General features: G+C 34.6%; 1 protein-coding gene and 1 pseudogene across 1 annotated transcript; both read right to left on the reverse strand.

Moving 5' to 3' along the window:
• Nucleotides 1-804: 804 nt before the first annotated feature.
• On the reverse strand, nt 805-5,828 carry LOC110800380 (polyol transporter 5-like; annotated as a pseudogene).
• A 2,515-nt stretch (nt 5,829-8,343) lies between these two features.
• Nucleotides 8,344-14,226, reverse strand: LOC110800378 (polyol transporter 5-like). The gene is made up of 3 exons (XM_022005688.2): nt 13,941-14,226; nt 9,890-10,481; nt 8,344-9,447 (listed from the first exon to the last, which is right to left on the reverse strand). The coding sequence occupies exons 1-3, from the start codon at nt 14,089-14,091 to the stop codon at nt 8,544-8,546; spliced, it is 1,647 nt and encodes a 548-aa protein (XP_021861380.1). The 5' UTR covers nt 14,092-14,226; the 3' UTR covers nt 8,344-8,543.
• Between the last annotated feature and the right edge of the window lie 1,860 nt (nt 14,227-16,086).

A 16,086-nucleotide genomic window follows, 5' to 3' on the forward strand; every position in this document is an offset into this window, starting at 1 on the left:
GATATAAATCTTAATGTTCTTTTATGTTTGTTCTTTTTTCAAAAAGTACATTATCGAAGAGAAAATGAAGCTTTTACTTGACCAGCAACAAATGATGTTAAATCTTCAAAAACAGCTGAGAGAACAAGAAGAGAGGCTGAATAAACAAAGCAATTCCTCAAAAGAACAAAAAGAGGATGAACCTAAAAGAACATTATAAATAAAGAAAAAGAACATTATAAATACAGAAAAGAACATATCATGTAGAACACTTATTTTAACCATGTAAAACAACATTACCAATAAAAAAAACGAACAACAATAGAGCATAAAAGAACATAATAAAGTAAAGAAAAAGAATATTAAAAATAGCAGAAAAGAACATATCATGTAGAACACTTATTTTAACCATGTGAAAAAAGAACAACAAAAAAGATAAAAGAACAACAAAAATGGTAAAAGAACAATTTGATCTGAAGTGTGTAATATCAAAAGAACAACAAGCTAAAGCAAAAAAGAACAAAGAACAACAACTTAAAGCAAAAAAGAACAACATGTTTAATAATTATTTTCTGTATTATTACAATCTCTTAATACATATATGAGAACCAATATATAAAAGAACAAAAGATAAGACTAAAAGAACATATAAAATCGAAAAAAGAACAGAAATCAAAATCATCAGAAATATATAATCAAGATACATTAATCATCAAAATTATCAAAATATAGAATCAAAATACATTAATCAAGGTTATTGAGAAATGCAGAAATCGAAATGATCAAAAAAATCAAAATAAATTGAAATGATGAAAATAATGAACATGGAAATCAAAATCATCATAAATAAGTAATTCGTTTTAAAAAATTGAAAAATTACCTTCACAAATCGGATTATCAACAGAGGAATTCAAATTTGAAGAAGAAGAATCAATAGAATTTGATATTGAAGTAGAAAAATCAACCAATATCTGAGAATTTTCCATTACTTTCTCTCTCCTCTTCACAGTTTCTCTCTCCTTTCCATAGTTTTTCTCTCTCCTCTTCACAAATTCTGATTTGAAAATCATAAAAAAGAAGGTATATATACCAGAAAAATGGAGTGAAAAACAAAAGAACGAAAAAAAAAGGGACAGAGCAGTCATTGTTCTTTTTTTTAACAAAAGAACAACGTTTGTTCTTTTTTTTAACAAAAGAACAACGTTTGTTCTTTTTTTATCAAAAAAACAACGTTTGTTCTTTTCTTCTCCGGATTCAACAAGATATCCGCGTTTTATATTTATTGCATGTCGTTTGGACACCAGTGCACCAAGAGCACTGTGCACACCCCTGCACCATCATATTTGCGTTTAAAAACTCCAACAGCTACAGTAGCACGTAACTTATCAATATCCCTTGAAATTCCGGCTTTTGCAAAGATCCTTGGACTGTATAAAACGACGGCGTCTATGCCCGACGCTTGTTGGAAGAAATGGATCCCGATACTGGCGATTACCACGCGCCTTACCGCCGGTGTGGCGTGGATAAATAGCTCCTTCCAAACTCCCTTACCGGATTTATTATTCTTTGATGATTTGTCTATTGTAACAATGTCTTCGTTACATTCAGCTGAGATCCCTACTGCCTCCTTAATTTCACTGATTACGTACATACAAAAATATATACACGGTTAACAAAAAAGATTGATCCAAGGATCCGAAAACAAAGTATATTGTATTTTGTATACATAATATATACTACCTCAGTTTCAGAAAATTCTTTACGCTTTGGAAAATGTGTTCAAAGTATAAAAACTTTGACCGTTAATTTCATCATTATATGCATCAAAACGTTACATGTAAGATCTTGTTAGATTCACTACAAGAATTTGTATCTTTAACGAGAACCTAATTACGACGGGTTAAAAATCCCGTCGCAAAAGGCTTTTGCGACGGGGCAAACAACCAAACAATGACGGAAATAACCGTCGCAAATGTCTTTTACGACGGGTTTACGACGGATTTACAACGGGATTTCTATTAACGACGGCCCCCTTTTATGACGGGTTCGCGACAGGAAATCCCGTCGTTAATCAACGATTATTGGCCTTTCGCGATGGGATTTCCCGTCGTTAATAGTACAATTTCTTGTAGTGATTGGTCTCAAGATGTATTTTCAGAATATCAAATTTTTATAATTTTTCCACATACGAAATTGGATATATATATTAGTAGTTAAATATTGCATCGCAATTTGTGCAAATAGTAACTGTAAAGATCTTTTTAAAACGGAGGTACTACGTTAAAGGTAGAGCTGATCGTTTGCGGGTTTGGACGGGAAACGGACGGGCAACCTTCCCAAAAATCTGTCCAACGGGCTTAAAAATGCTGCCCTTACTCGTCCGCCAAAAATATATTTATTACCCTTACCCGCCCTGTACATAAAATGCGGGCTGCCCGCGGGCTAACGGGCTTATGAAAGTGTAATACATAATTTTTTCAGCACTATTTTAACTGGTAGTTAATTAATTAACCTTGTTATACCTACTAGATATATATTTGCAATAGAGTAAGAGAGTAGAGCAAGAAGAAGAAGAAGAAGAAGAAGAAGAAGGTAAGAGAGTAAGAGAGTAGAGGACTAAGGGTAACTGGCGGCATTTTTGTGAAATGAAAGTGTTAGTCTATTAGATTGCCTTTGGGCTTTAGGGTTTCTTTTAGGCAATAGGAAGTATTAATTAGTTACTCTAGAAACCTAGAATGATCTACCATCAGAATTGTAAGCAAGTACCCTTGGATTTAACACCCGCGTGTTTCGAAATACATAATATACACCTATTTAAACTTAGAGTGCACCAAATACCCTTGGATTTAACGGCCGTTAGTACTCCATTAGCGTTAATTTACGTTTATGCCCTTATTCACCAAATATTATACAATTTGACTTTAAAAAAAATCTCATTTCTTCTCTCTCCTCTCATCTCCTCTGTTGTTTCTTACCCATCTTCAATTTCACCCCCAATTCATCAATAGCCATTGATTCACCTCAAATTACCCAGAAATACAAGCCTCTTCTTCCTGTGATTTGGTGGTGCATGTGGGAATTCCGGCGGGAAGTCCGGCAGTGAAGAGCTCTGTTGATTCGAAAGAGGTAATTGAAACTGAAACAAGGTGCTCGAGCTTTAAAATTGAGGCTCTGAATTGAAGATGGGTTAGGGCATTGAAATCGAGGCTCTGAAACTGAAACAAGGGTTTTGCCGAGTCGTTGATTGAAGGTTTAGGGTATTCTACTTCTTCAATTTCCCCTGAATTGCTAAGAAATTTCCGTATTACAATGCAAAATTCGGATTAGGTATTCTCTAAATTCCAGCGTTTTCGAATTCCGCTAATTTCTACACCCTAATATTGGGAATTGTGTCTGCATTGATATGAATCCTAGATTGGGAACGCAATTTTAATTTTAATTTTGGGATTTCTTGCTATGAATCCTTGATAGGGCGCGTAATAATTGTGATTTCGGAGGTGAGAGAATGGTGAATGATGCAGTTTCTGCGCTGAAATCTAACGAAAACGATGATGGTAGTTCGAAGAAGTTGAGTAGTGGTAAAAATGATTCATCAGCTTCAGCCTCAGCCTCAGATGCTTTTGGGTTAAGGAGAGCTCAGAGAAATTCGAGCCTGGTTAGTCTTAGGAAGTAGCAGAGACTAGAAAAGAAGACGCCATCAGTTACCCCTCCTTCTAAGAACAAAATTATAGTGTTTTTGGTGTTAAATGATTTTTTATTCTTTAGTTTTCCCCCCAAATTATAGTGTTTCTTGAAGATTTTCGAGCAATTTCATGTTTGCAAGAGTCTTAAAATTCCTGATATGGATGTTTACTTCCTGGAGTAATTATGTGTTATGGGAGCAGTTTTTTTCCCATGAGTCCATTGTGCGAGAATCTAGAAGAGGTTGATTTAAGTACACTTAAAAATACGCATTGCCCAGAGAGTTTCAGGTTTGATTTTGAGGGTTATTCATCTGAATTTGGCGGGTTCTCTCTTGCACCTGTCGAGCCTGTTCTTGATTTTGATTCTATTAAGGATTAAATAGAAGAAATGCAAGGCCCTGATGGTGGTGCAGCGTGTAAAGCTGATAGTTGTTGCTGGGTATCTGTGGGCAGCAGGGGGAGTAACATCATCATTGTATCTGTTAAATTTAGTTGAATTCTATAGCATGTTCAAGTGTCAAGCACCTTGATCTTATTTCTATTTTCAATAGTGAAGTATTATTTTGTTAATTCTTTTATCATCATAGTTCCATTAGTTTGTTAGTTTAATCATCATATTTCTATTTTCAATAGTGAAGTATTATTTTCAATAGTGCAGAGTATATTTTGAACAAAGACAGCTGTTTCACGAATTGATTTTCTTTATCAATATATTTTGTGATTATCTTGACGCATTAATAAAATTAGCCGTTAGATTCAATTTCTGTAATTTGGGTATTTTGTGCAAATAAGTTTACAAATAGGTGTATATTGTGCAATAAGTTTATAAATAGGGGCATTTGGTGAATTATAAACATGACTTAACGGAGGACTAACGGAATGTCAAATCAGGGGTATTTGGTGAACAGTACGGGAAAAATAGGGGTATATTATGTAATTTGAAACACGCAGGTGCATTTGGTGCATTTCGTTAAACCTCAAGGGCATTTCATGAAAAAACCGTTATTTTAATTTAGCGGGCTGGACGGGCTTACCCGTTAATAAATTTTGTGTGCCGTAATCCGCCCATTTTTATTAACGGGCCGGGCCTAGCCCTCCCAACTTTCAATTTTTTTCAAAAAGCTTTGTCCAAGCCCGCTATTTTAGAGGGCCGAGCGGGTCGGGCCTAGCGGGTTACCCCGCCCATGATCAGCTCTAGTTAAAGGTCCAAGGCTAAGACAATAAACGTGTTATATTTAGTACAATGCGCTAGAGGTATAAGGTCGCTAATGAAATTTCTTTTAGATTTTACCATAAATATTCAAATGTATATGTCACTTACTTCCTTCATTCCAAAATGATATTTATAGTTATTATTTGCACTAAATCACTAATATTTAGACAAAAGAGGAATAGTGTATAAAAAGGTGGCGAATATAATAAAATATAGATAAATAAAGTAAGAGATCGAAATGTGTAAAAAATGGGTGGGTATAAGAAAGAGAAATAAATAAAAATTGAGTAAGATTAATTAAGTGGAAAGATGTACGGAGTAGGGATAAGATCGGTAAGTTAGTAATTTTGCATGTCCAAAAATAGTATAAATCACAATGTAAAAATATTATAAAATTGACTAAAACAGACCGTGCAAAGACCATTTTGAACGGATGTGGCAAACTGTACAGATATATTTACCTGAGCCTAAGTTGAGCCTCTTCAGGCGAGTCGGATGTACGGTCGAGCACTTTCTTAGCCTCTTTAAGCCTTCCTTGCATAACAAGCCACCTCGGCGACTCAGGCATAGCAAGCACTCCAATAGAGCATAGCCAACACCAATTAATAAAAATAACCAAGAAGAACGCCACTATTAATAAAAACCTCAGGAAAAGATGTAAGAAATCCCCTACAAGAAGCAGGGGAAACCTCAGCAGTGTAAACAGGTGCAATCATGAGAGCATAGCCAACACCAATTCCCGCCACGAAACGGCCCACCATTAAGAAGGCGTAGTTGGTGGCGAACCCCATCAGTATTGCTCCGGCGAATACGATTGTGTATCGTCGGCCGATCCGATCAGATGTTTTACCGGCTGCGAAGGAGCCGAAGAGGCAGTAAATATTTATGATTCCTGTCAAAATTTCAATTTTTGTGTCCGAGAGTTTCCAGTCTTCCTGGATGTAAAGTGCTGCTCAACTCATTACTCCAATGTCCGTAAATAATTGTGAAATGACGGATTAGTTTTTACTAATAATAGTTCATATGAACTAGCTAGATAAGTTATACCGACGGTTAACGTGAAAGAGATGGTTAGGCCCAACCCTACCCGGCGCGAAAAAAGCCCGGCTCATCGTAAGCACAAAGTCGTGGGTCGGGCATGACCCGTATTTTTAGGGAAAAGCACGACAAGATTCGACCCGGCACGACAAAACACGCTAAATATAGTACCATTACGATTAGGTAAGACAGCCTGTGGGGCTGGGCCCTGTTTTGAACTATTCAGCCCGACACGATGCAGGGGGGCCCAGCTTAGGCCCGGCCCGGCTTAGGCCCGCAGCCTATGGGCTCAGCCCAAATGGCCCATAGATATAGCACCCACCTGAGTACATATCGATATTAAAGGAATGTTAATGGGTCTGGATAACTCTGGACGAATGCTGATGTAGTCATGTAGGTCTCTCGCTCAATCCCGAATCTCACCTAAAATACAAAATTCATCATCATCCTCGCCTTAATGGGTACAAACTAAAATTTATTCCGACCCTACAACTTACCTGAGTACATATCCATCTTCATCTCATTCCTGCCCCATAGTATCGATCAATATACTCTTAAAAGCCACACTTGGACGTGCCACACTCCGCACCCATTTTGAAAATAAGACTGGTTCTAGATCATAATATCTATCATATTAGATTATTACTCCCTCCGTCCCGGAATACTTGACCTGTTTTCCTTATCGGGCCGTCCCTTAATACTTGACCTGTTTCTAAAAATGGAAATATTCTAACAATAGTATATTATTTCTCACTCCACCCCTATTAACCCACCTACCCCCCTACTCCATACACAAAATAATTAAAAATTCAACCCCTACTCTCCCCCAACCCCACCTCTTAACCCAACTCCCACTAACTACATTAAAATAATACCCCACTATCAACTACTACCTATTAAATTAAATAAGTCAATTCAAGTCCCTTAAACTCTGTGCCGGTCAAACCGGGTCGAGTATTCCGGGACGGAGGGAGTATCCATTTGCCATGTTGGAAGTTCTCCAGTGTCATGAATGACCACATATTATATAGTTGGAAACTTCGTGGGTAACAAATAGTTTAATTAAATTTTAAATTCGATCTTACTTTTATAGTTTTTTTTAACGTTCTCGGTCATCCAAACTCTTGCTGAAATTTCGTAGTTAGTTAAATACTCCCTCTGTTTCGGAATACTCGTAACGGTTTGACTTTATAAACTATTCACATAATTCACTTTGACTCTATTTTATTTATAGTATATGAAAATAAGTGTTAGCATATAATATATTGTTGGTTTCATCTTAATATATACTCCCTCCGTCCCGGAATACTCGACCCGGTTTGACCGGCACAGAGTTTAAGGGACTTGAATTGACTTATTTAATTTAATAGGTAGTAGTTGATAGTGGGGTATTATTTTAATGTAGTTAGTGGGAAATGTGTAAAGGGGTGGGGTTGGGGGAAAGTAGGGGTTGAATTTTTAATTATTTTTGTATGGAGTAGGGGTAGGTGGGTTAATACTTAATAGGGGTGGAGTGAGAAATAATATAATATTGTTAGAATATTTCCATTTTTAGAAACAGGTCAAGTATTAAGGGACGACCCGATAAGGAAAACAGGTCAAGTATTCCGGGACAGAGGGAGTATTTTCAAAATATTAATATTTTATAAGTTTTTATAATATATAATTGAATATATTGATGGTCAAAGTTGTGCATTGTCAACATGTCCAGTCAAACCGTTACGAGTATTATGGGATGGAGGGAGTACTAGATACATCAATACATCATAACAGTCTTTAAACAGGTGAATAAAATTATACGGAGTAAAAGAGATAGAAAGAGGGGAGATATTTACCGTATCCAAGTAAAACGGAAGTCATAGAAGCCAAAATAGCACAAGCAAAGGCAAACTTGTTTCTCTTAACAGGTTTCTTCATAGGATCAAATTCTGCTATTACTTTACTTCCTTCTCCCATGCCTGCCTTTGAATTCTCTTCCATTTTCTCACCAAAATCGGAGAGAAACTAAAAGAGGAGAGAGAAAATGAGGAGAGATAAAGCGTTGTTTTTTGTATTAAGATTTTACAAGGAAAGTGTAAAGGAACTAACACTTAAATAGAAAAGAAATATGATCCGAAAATGATGATTTCAGGTGGTCCGCTCAATTTCTAAGACAAAGTGGTCCAACTACAAGTTAAATTGAGCATTTTTTCTATTTATCTATATATCGTTGGGAAAAAACTTGTTCTCCGCAAATTTTAATGTAATGAAAATTAGTCATTGACTGAACTCGAGAAAATTCCGACTATTTATTTTTTGAACAACAATTCCGACTACTTAGTATTTGAAATTCGCTCTTCAAGCTACCTTGCAACAATATTGCTCGAATTGGATACAAAAACCTTGACTTCTAGCTCAACTTGGGTTCAAAATGCTTGACTAGAACTCAAATGTACGGCCCAATAAAGCCAAAAAGGTTGTTTCATAGCATGGTTTTTACATAGTACGGTTTTCTTCAACCATTAAGAGTATAAGGAGTTGTATGAAAACTAAGATTAATTACCCAATAAGCCGAAAAGGTTGTTACACAACATGATTTTTTCTTCAATTATACTTATACATACACTTTCTCTCAAAACTATAACCTATTTTTATTGATCGTTAGCAGTGTTAGTAGTAGTAGTAGTCGCCCCCATTTGTATTTGGTTCTTGTCATTGACATCTTTTACCTCCTCTTTTGTAGTAACTTCATCACTTGACTTCTTATTACCATGTAATGAATCTCTCCACCTAAAATCCTCAAACAAAACATGCATATCCTCCAATGTACGCCCTTGAGTCTCAGGAAGAAACGTGAAGAAGAATATCCAAGCAATAGTAGCCATCCCTGCGAATAGAAAGAACGCGCCACCAATAGTAATACCCTTACTTAGGGACAAGAAAAACGTTGAAATCACACCACTCACAACCCTATTAACCGCCACACCAATGCTCGTACCTTGAGCCCGTAACCTCAACGGGAAAATCTCCGAACTATAAACCCATGTAATCGGGCCTAACCCAATTGAAAAGGACGCAACAAAGGCGCAAACCATGGTTATACACAACGCTATAGCCCACGTAACCTTTTCGTGGGACCGGTCAATAACGGTTAATGATGCAGCTAAGGTTACTAGGGCTATGACCATACCCCCAACACTAGTTAGTAATAAGGGTCTTCGTCCATATTTGTCTAACATAAATGTAGCGACCAATATGAATAACGTTTTAACAACTCCAACTGCAACGGTGCAACGTAACTTGTCAATATCCCTTGAAATTCCAGCCTTCTCGAAGATTCTTGGACTGTATAAAACGACGGCGTCTATGCCTGATGCTTGTTGGAAGAAATGGATTCCGATACCGGCGATTACCACGCGCCTTACTGCCGGTGTGGCGTGGATAAATAGCTCCTTCCAAACTCCTTTACCAGATTTATTATTCTTTGATGATTTGTCTATTGTAACAATGTCTTCGTTGCACTCAGCTGGGATCCCTGCTGCCTCTTTAATTTCACTGATTACATACAAAAATACATATACACGGTTATAATGTAATTATCTATATGGTTTAGCTTTTAAAATACTAGGTATAAATTGTATTACATTAGATTAGACCGCATCATTTTGAGCTCAACCTGCTGGCCCGACCCGTGAAGTAGTAGGCCGGGCCAATTTTGAATGTTAGACTGGGTTTTGATCAACTCAAGATTGGAATTTTAGCTATAAAATTGACCAAGTCCAAAAAGGTCCGAAATGTCCCTACGTTTCACTAGAAATAGTGGATTTTGGCAGAAAAATCGGCTTAAGACTAGCCCAAGTAGGCCCGATATAAGGGGCAGAAATTTTTGGCCAATGTCCCGAACCCAAACCAGCCCTCCTTTTGATCAGGTCTAGTGGTCTACCTTATAGGTATATGTTAGCCATTAGCAATTGTGATTTACAACATATATATTTACCTGAGTCTAAGTTGAGCCTCCTCAGGCGAGTCGGAGGTCCGATCAAGCACCTTCTTAGCCTCTTTAAGCCTTCCTTGCATAACAAGCCACCTCGGCGACTCAGGCATAGCAAGTACTCCAACAGCCAAGAACACACTCGGAACAGCCCCGATCCCAAGCATAAACCTCCAACTCAAATGAGTCGGAAGATTCGCAAACGCAAGATTCGATACATATCCAAGAAGAATTCCGCCATTAATAAATACCTCAGGAAATGAAGTAAGGAATCCTCTACAAGAAGCAGGGGAAACCTCAGCAGTGTAAACAGGTGCAATCATAAGAGCATAGCCAACACCAATGCCCGCCACGAAACGGCCAACCATTAGGAAGGCGTAGTTGGTGGCGAACCCCATTAGTATTGCTCCGGCGAAGAATATTGTTCCGGCGAATACGATTGTGTATCGTCGGCCAATCCAATCTGATGTTCTACCTGCTGCAAAGGAGCCGAATAGGCAGTAGATGTTTAAGCTTCCGATTAAGATTCCGATTTGTATGTCGGAGAGTTTCCAGTCTTTTTGGATGTAGAGTGCTGCTCCACTCATTACTCCAATGTCTATATCAAGTCAATAATTGCAAATAATTAGAATCAGAGATTAGTTGTTATTTAATTAGATACGGAGTACTAATTATAGTTTTAAAAATAAAAAAGTTCGCAATATGCTACTTTTAAGTCGTGTTATAATGATTAACATTTCATGCTTATGTGTTATAATTTAAATTCGAAACTAAAATATTTAACTTATATAACATACTTCCTCCGATTATTAATACTCACAACGTTTGGACTTTAACCACTATTCACATATTTTACTTTGACTGTTGTTTGTGATTTATATGTAAGATAAAATATAGTGTTGTGGGATCTTGTTAGATACATCCCAATGTTTATTTTCAAAATATCAAATTTTTATAATTTTAAATTAAAAAGATTTAAAGATATTAATAATTAAAGTTGTGCATTGGCATGCGTGAAAATGACGGCGAGTAAAAATGAACAGAGGAAGTATTATACATGCTACTCCCTGCGTTCCTATTTAAGTGTCCAGTTCCCATAAATAACGTTCCCTTATAAGTGTTCAGTTTCCATTTTTGGACATACAATTTTCTATACATTTTTCCCACTTTTCAATCACCACATCCTTTTTATTTGTACTTTAAACATTAAACAATTATTTACTTTTTACTTTTCAAAAAAAAAACACTCTTAATCATTACCTCTTCCAAACAATTCAGTTTTATTAAAAACTGCGTAAATGTCCAAAGTGGAAACTTAAATAGGAACGGAGAGAGTACAAAAAAAAAAAAGTAGGAAAATTTTAATATTCTAATTTGTTTCCTTTTTTATATCGACTATCTTATTTGCATATTTTTATAGTAAAAATATTGCATTGATAGTAAAAATATTCTGATAACGCATAGCCTACGTGGCGCCTATATGTAGTCATTAAACTCCAACACGTAAGACTGCGATAACTAAATGTTATCGCAACTTACGACATTTATCATCACCTACATTGTTTATATGAATTAATGAGGTATTGACCTAATAGTTAAAACCGATGGTATATATTATGTGTATAATAGGGTCTAAGTTTAAATCTCCCTATATCATTTATAATTTATATTACCATGAATAAAATAAAGTAGATTCAGTGGTGATAAATTCGTCATAACGTACATAACTGTAATCCGAAGTAACATCACAACTTCACAAGGGAATTGAGGGAGTATAATTTAACGGAGCAATAAAAATGTGACAGCAAATAAATATACAGTCTTATTCTTAGTAAATCTTTCTTGTCATGAAATATCCTAGTTGGTGGTGGTAGACTTGTGGTACCTTCAACTCCGATATTTTAGACTAGTTACGTCTTATACTCTTCGACCTAGAATTACTAAACTACTCAACAAAGTATTTGTTCATAAATTATTTACCGTAAAAGTTTCATTTTTTCAATGTTTCGAAAATATCGTATCATAATTAACTTTTAATTTTCTAATCATTACTTTGGCCCTTAATATCTCAAATCGTGTGCAAGTAAAAATTATAAAAATTAATATTTGGAAAATATTTATCCGATAAAAATCTAACATGACGCTACATAACTACATACAAATCGCAAAAAATAGTCAAAATCGTAGTGTAAATAGTATAAAAAACAAATTGGATAATATTCTCGAAACGGAGAAAATATTACGAAGTAAAAATACCGGTACTCCACCTCACATCCTCACTCCATTTACTTCTTATTACTCCGTATTGTTTTTTTTTTTTTTTTTTTTTTTTTTGACATTGACTCCGTATTGTTTAATTAGCCCAACAAATGAAAATATATACGAAGTTTCAATACTCCACAGTAAAAAGGCCGATATGTATAGGGATAAAATAATGATACTTCTAGATTTATTAATGATTACAAAGGTAACCTTCTAACTTTTACCCTTTTTTTTTTAAGAAAATCCAAATAATTAAACTTTTGGCTTTCGATAACCTTTGACTACTAGTCCTTCAAGTTGGCCATAATAAAAATGTCATGTTTACTAGAAAAAGTGGATATAAACGCAATTCGACAGTAGCTCTTTTAAGGAGTACTCTCTCTATTCTTAAAAATATCTCATATTCTAATTTATTTATTTTTTAAGTATACAATTTAAATTTCATAAATTTATTTAAATAACTTAGCCTTGATCAAAAGTCGGGCTGGGCCATTGTAATAAAATCTGCCATTATGTCGGGCCGGATGAAGATTCGGGTCAATTTTTTCTGCCCTACCCTGTTATTTCGAGTAAAAAATAACAGGCTTTTCGGGCCATTTCGAACGGGGCTAAATTTATAACTAAAATTGTTATTTTACGTTGCCCAAAGCCCACAATTTTTTTAAAAAGTTTGGACTAGAAAATTCTACCAAAACACGGCATTTTACGGGCCGGGCTGAGCCGCCCATGTTGATCAACTCTAAATAACTTTTTCCACTTATTCTCTCTATCAAATTAAATTTTTCAAAATCTATACTCCGTTAAATTGGTTATAAGATTCAGAAACGGAGAAAGTAATGTACAATTTGAATCTCATAAAGTTATGGGCAAACTCAAAATACGAAGTATAGTACTAGCTGGCTAGTTGCTCACAACCAGAGTGTACAACCAAGTTGTGACTAAGACGTGCAATTCTCTTAAAAAAAATATCAGCCTGTTTCATCTTATTAAATGATTTTTTTTTTTTGGCAAGGATCTTATTAAATGATTGAATGGTCATATCATATATCATAAGTAGGACTAACTCAAGGGCCATACACGGACCACACTTCACACACACTTTGAAAATGAGTCTCGTTTTACATCTTAGTTGCAACATTTTGATTATTATATTATTTATATACTTTCTTTTGACCGACTTTGATGAATTATACATAAATTAAAACATGGTTATGGGATCTTATTATATTTATTTAGATTTATATTTTCATAATATCAATTGTTTTATAATTTTATACTCTCTCCATTTCTTTTTGTTCTTTACGTTTTCTTTTTTGGGTATTTTAAAATGTTCTTTACATTTTCTTTTATATTATCGCATAAATGCTTTAATATTCTAACAAAATTTGTGTCCATAAATATTTTAACCAATTAAATTCATTGGTTCATTTAATCTCTTTCACATTTTTCCACTGGGACAATAAATTTTTCTCATTTTCCCAATATCAGAATTTTGATAAAAGTGAAAACATTATAAACAAACGTAATTTGCCTTGTTTAAATAAAAAAAATAGAGGGATCTCAATGTACATTAATTAGTCGTTAAAAAAGCCAAACATAAAGAACAAAAAGAACGGAGGAAATACATATTTAGATATATTAATGGTCAAATATGTGCCTTGACAAGCGAGAAAGTCAAAACATCATACTTAAAAAGAACATAGCATAATTGACGGAACACATTATCATTATCATTATTATTACCACCGTTTATTAATGAAAGTACTAGAAAGAGGGGAGAAATTAAATAAATTACCATATCCAAGTAAAACAGAAGTCATAGAAGCCAAAGTAGCGCAAGCAAAGGCAAACTTGTTTCTCTTAGCAGGCTTCTTCATAGGATCAAACTCTGCTATTACTTTGCTTCTTTCTTCTGTCATTATGTCTGACTTTGAATTCTCTTCCATTTTTCTCACCAATATAATTGGAGAGAAACTCAAAGAGGAGAGAGAGAGAAAAAAAATGAGGAGAGAGAAAGAGTTGTATTATTTGGATTGAGATTTTACAAGGAAAGTGCAAGGAAACTAACACTTAAATAGAAGAAATATAGAGTTTTAGTCGTAGACCACCTTGTTTGCTTACATCATATTTAAGACAAAATGGTCCAACTACAAGTTAAATTCAGCCATTATATTTATCTTATTAGGACATGTGAGTTGTGACAAGAGTCTAATTAGCTAATTTAGTAAGCCTAATTAAACTATACAAGTTGACCATTGGTTATGTTATATGGAGTATGTCTCATAAGGGACACAAGAAAGATAAGTTAAGAACATAAAATAAGGTAACACCATTCACTAACAAAATAATAAAGTCATTAATGTATTAGCTACGTTCAAATGTAGATCAGAGGATCTCCCTAAAAAAATGTAGACTAGAGGAAATATTAACCGTGAGATATACATGTTTATTATAGAATAGCATTAGGTTGTAATCAGTGGCGGGACCAAGATTATTGCATCAAGGGGGCCGTTATCATAGTACTTCATATTTCTTTTCATTAAGAAAAACTTTGTAAATCAAACGTTTAAAAATAAGGAAATTTTGTATTCCTTAATTTTACTTTACACTCCTTAAATTTTATACTTCTGTCATCCCTTAATATTCGCCCCGATATATATGACCGGTATAAAGTTTTAGACAATTTAATTGACTTGTTGATTTATTAGGTGGTAGGAGTAGTTAATAGTGGTTTTTTTATATATATATAGTTAGTTGGAAATGTGTCAAATAAAGGAGAGGTGATGGGGTGGGATGGGGTGAGGATTAAATTTATACTTCCTCCGATCCCTTTTGTTTTTCCTCCCTTCCCTTGTGTCGAATAAAATGGGAGGGGCGAGTGGAGTTTGAATTTACAATCTTAAACTTTCCATTACTCCCTCCGTTCCTAAATGTTCTTCCCGTTTCTATTTCGGGCGTTCCTATATGTTCTTCCCATTTCTATTTTTGGACATGATTTTTTACCATAAATTCTCCACCATCCCTTATTTAATTCATTCACATTTCTCTATTCAACCACCCAACCCCACTTTTATGATTTTTTATTACTTTATTAAAAATATCTTCTCTCTCATTCGGATCCTACTACATGTACACCTAATGTACAAGGCATCTTGTACACCATGCTTTCTATTGGTTGAAATTGCATATTTATTGTCTTTCATTCTCATTTTTTAGTGGGTTTGATGATGTGTCAACAAATTAATGGTGTTGTATAAGAGAATCTTGTACACTAGGTGTACATGTAGTCTTTTCCCTCTCCTTCATTTCTTTATTACTTTTCTTTACTACTTTATTACTTTCTCTTACATTCAATTATTACTCTTACACCCAATCATTACTCTTACACCCAATCATTACAAGATTTCATTTTCTTAATTCCCACACCATTTCCCAAACGGGAAGAACAAAAAGGAACAGAGGGAGTAGTTGATAGTTGGGTATTTTTTTTAATACAATTAGTGGAAAATGTGTCAAATAAAGGAGGAGGGGTGGGGGTGGGTTGAATTTTTTTAATATTTTTTTTAAGGAATTAAGAATATATGCGGGTCTACGGTAAGTGAGAGAAATGATACAATATTAGTAATATGTCATTTATAAAAACGGGGTGAGTATTAAGGAACGGATGAAGTACTTCACTTTAAATCACAACCCGAGTCATTTAATTTTCGACAAAGACCATCAGAATATGAATTCATTAATATATTAATCTGAAGGAAAAAAACCCAAAAACCCTCTAAACATAAATTAAATAATTCCAAAAAAGGCAAAAACAAATTAATCAGAAATTAATTGTTCTTTTATTTTATTTTTTCAGAAATTATGAAAATTTGTTTTAATAAAATTAATGACATCATATTCTAACTGATTTCACCAGAAAATGATTCGTGGTTGTAATTTAA

Source organism: Spinacia oleracea, chromosome 4 (assembly GCF_020520425.1).
Source record: "Spinacia oleracea cultivar Varoflay chromosome 4, BTI_SOV_V1, whole genome shotgun sequence".
NCBI classification, from domain to species: domain Eukaryota; kingdom Viridiplantae; phylum Streptophyta; class Magnoliopsida; order Caryophyllales; family Amaranthaceae; genus Spinacia; species Spinacia oleracea.

Bases quoted from the DNA above. Each gene is read 5' to 3' on its own strand.
- LOC110800378 (XM_022005688.2), bottom strand. From the start codon at position 14,091: ATGGAAGAGAATTCAAAGTCAGACATAATGACAGAAGAAAGAAGCAAA. The intron at 10,482-13,940 runs GTAATTTATTTA...GACTTGATATAG, and splicing joins TTCTGTTTTACTTGGATATG to ACATTGGAGTAATGAGTGGA. The intron at 9,448-9,889 runs GTAAATATATAT...GTATGTAATCAG, and splicing joins GAGGCTCAACTTAGACTCAG to TGAAATTAAAGAGGCAGCAG.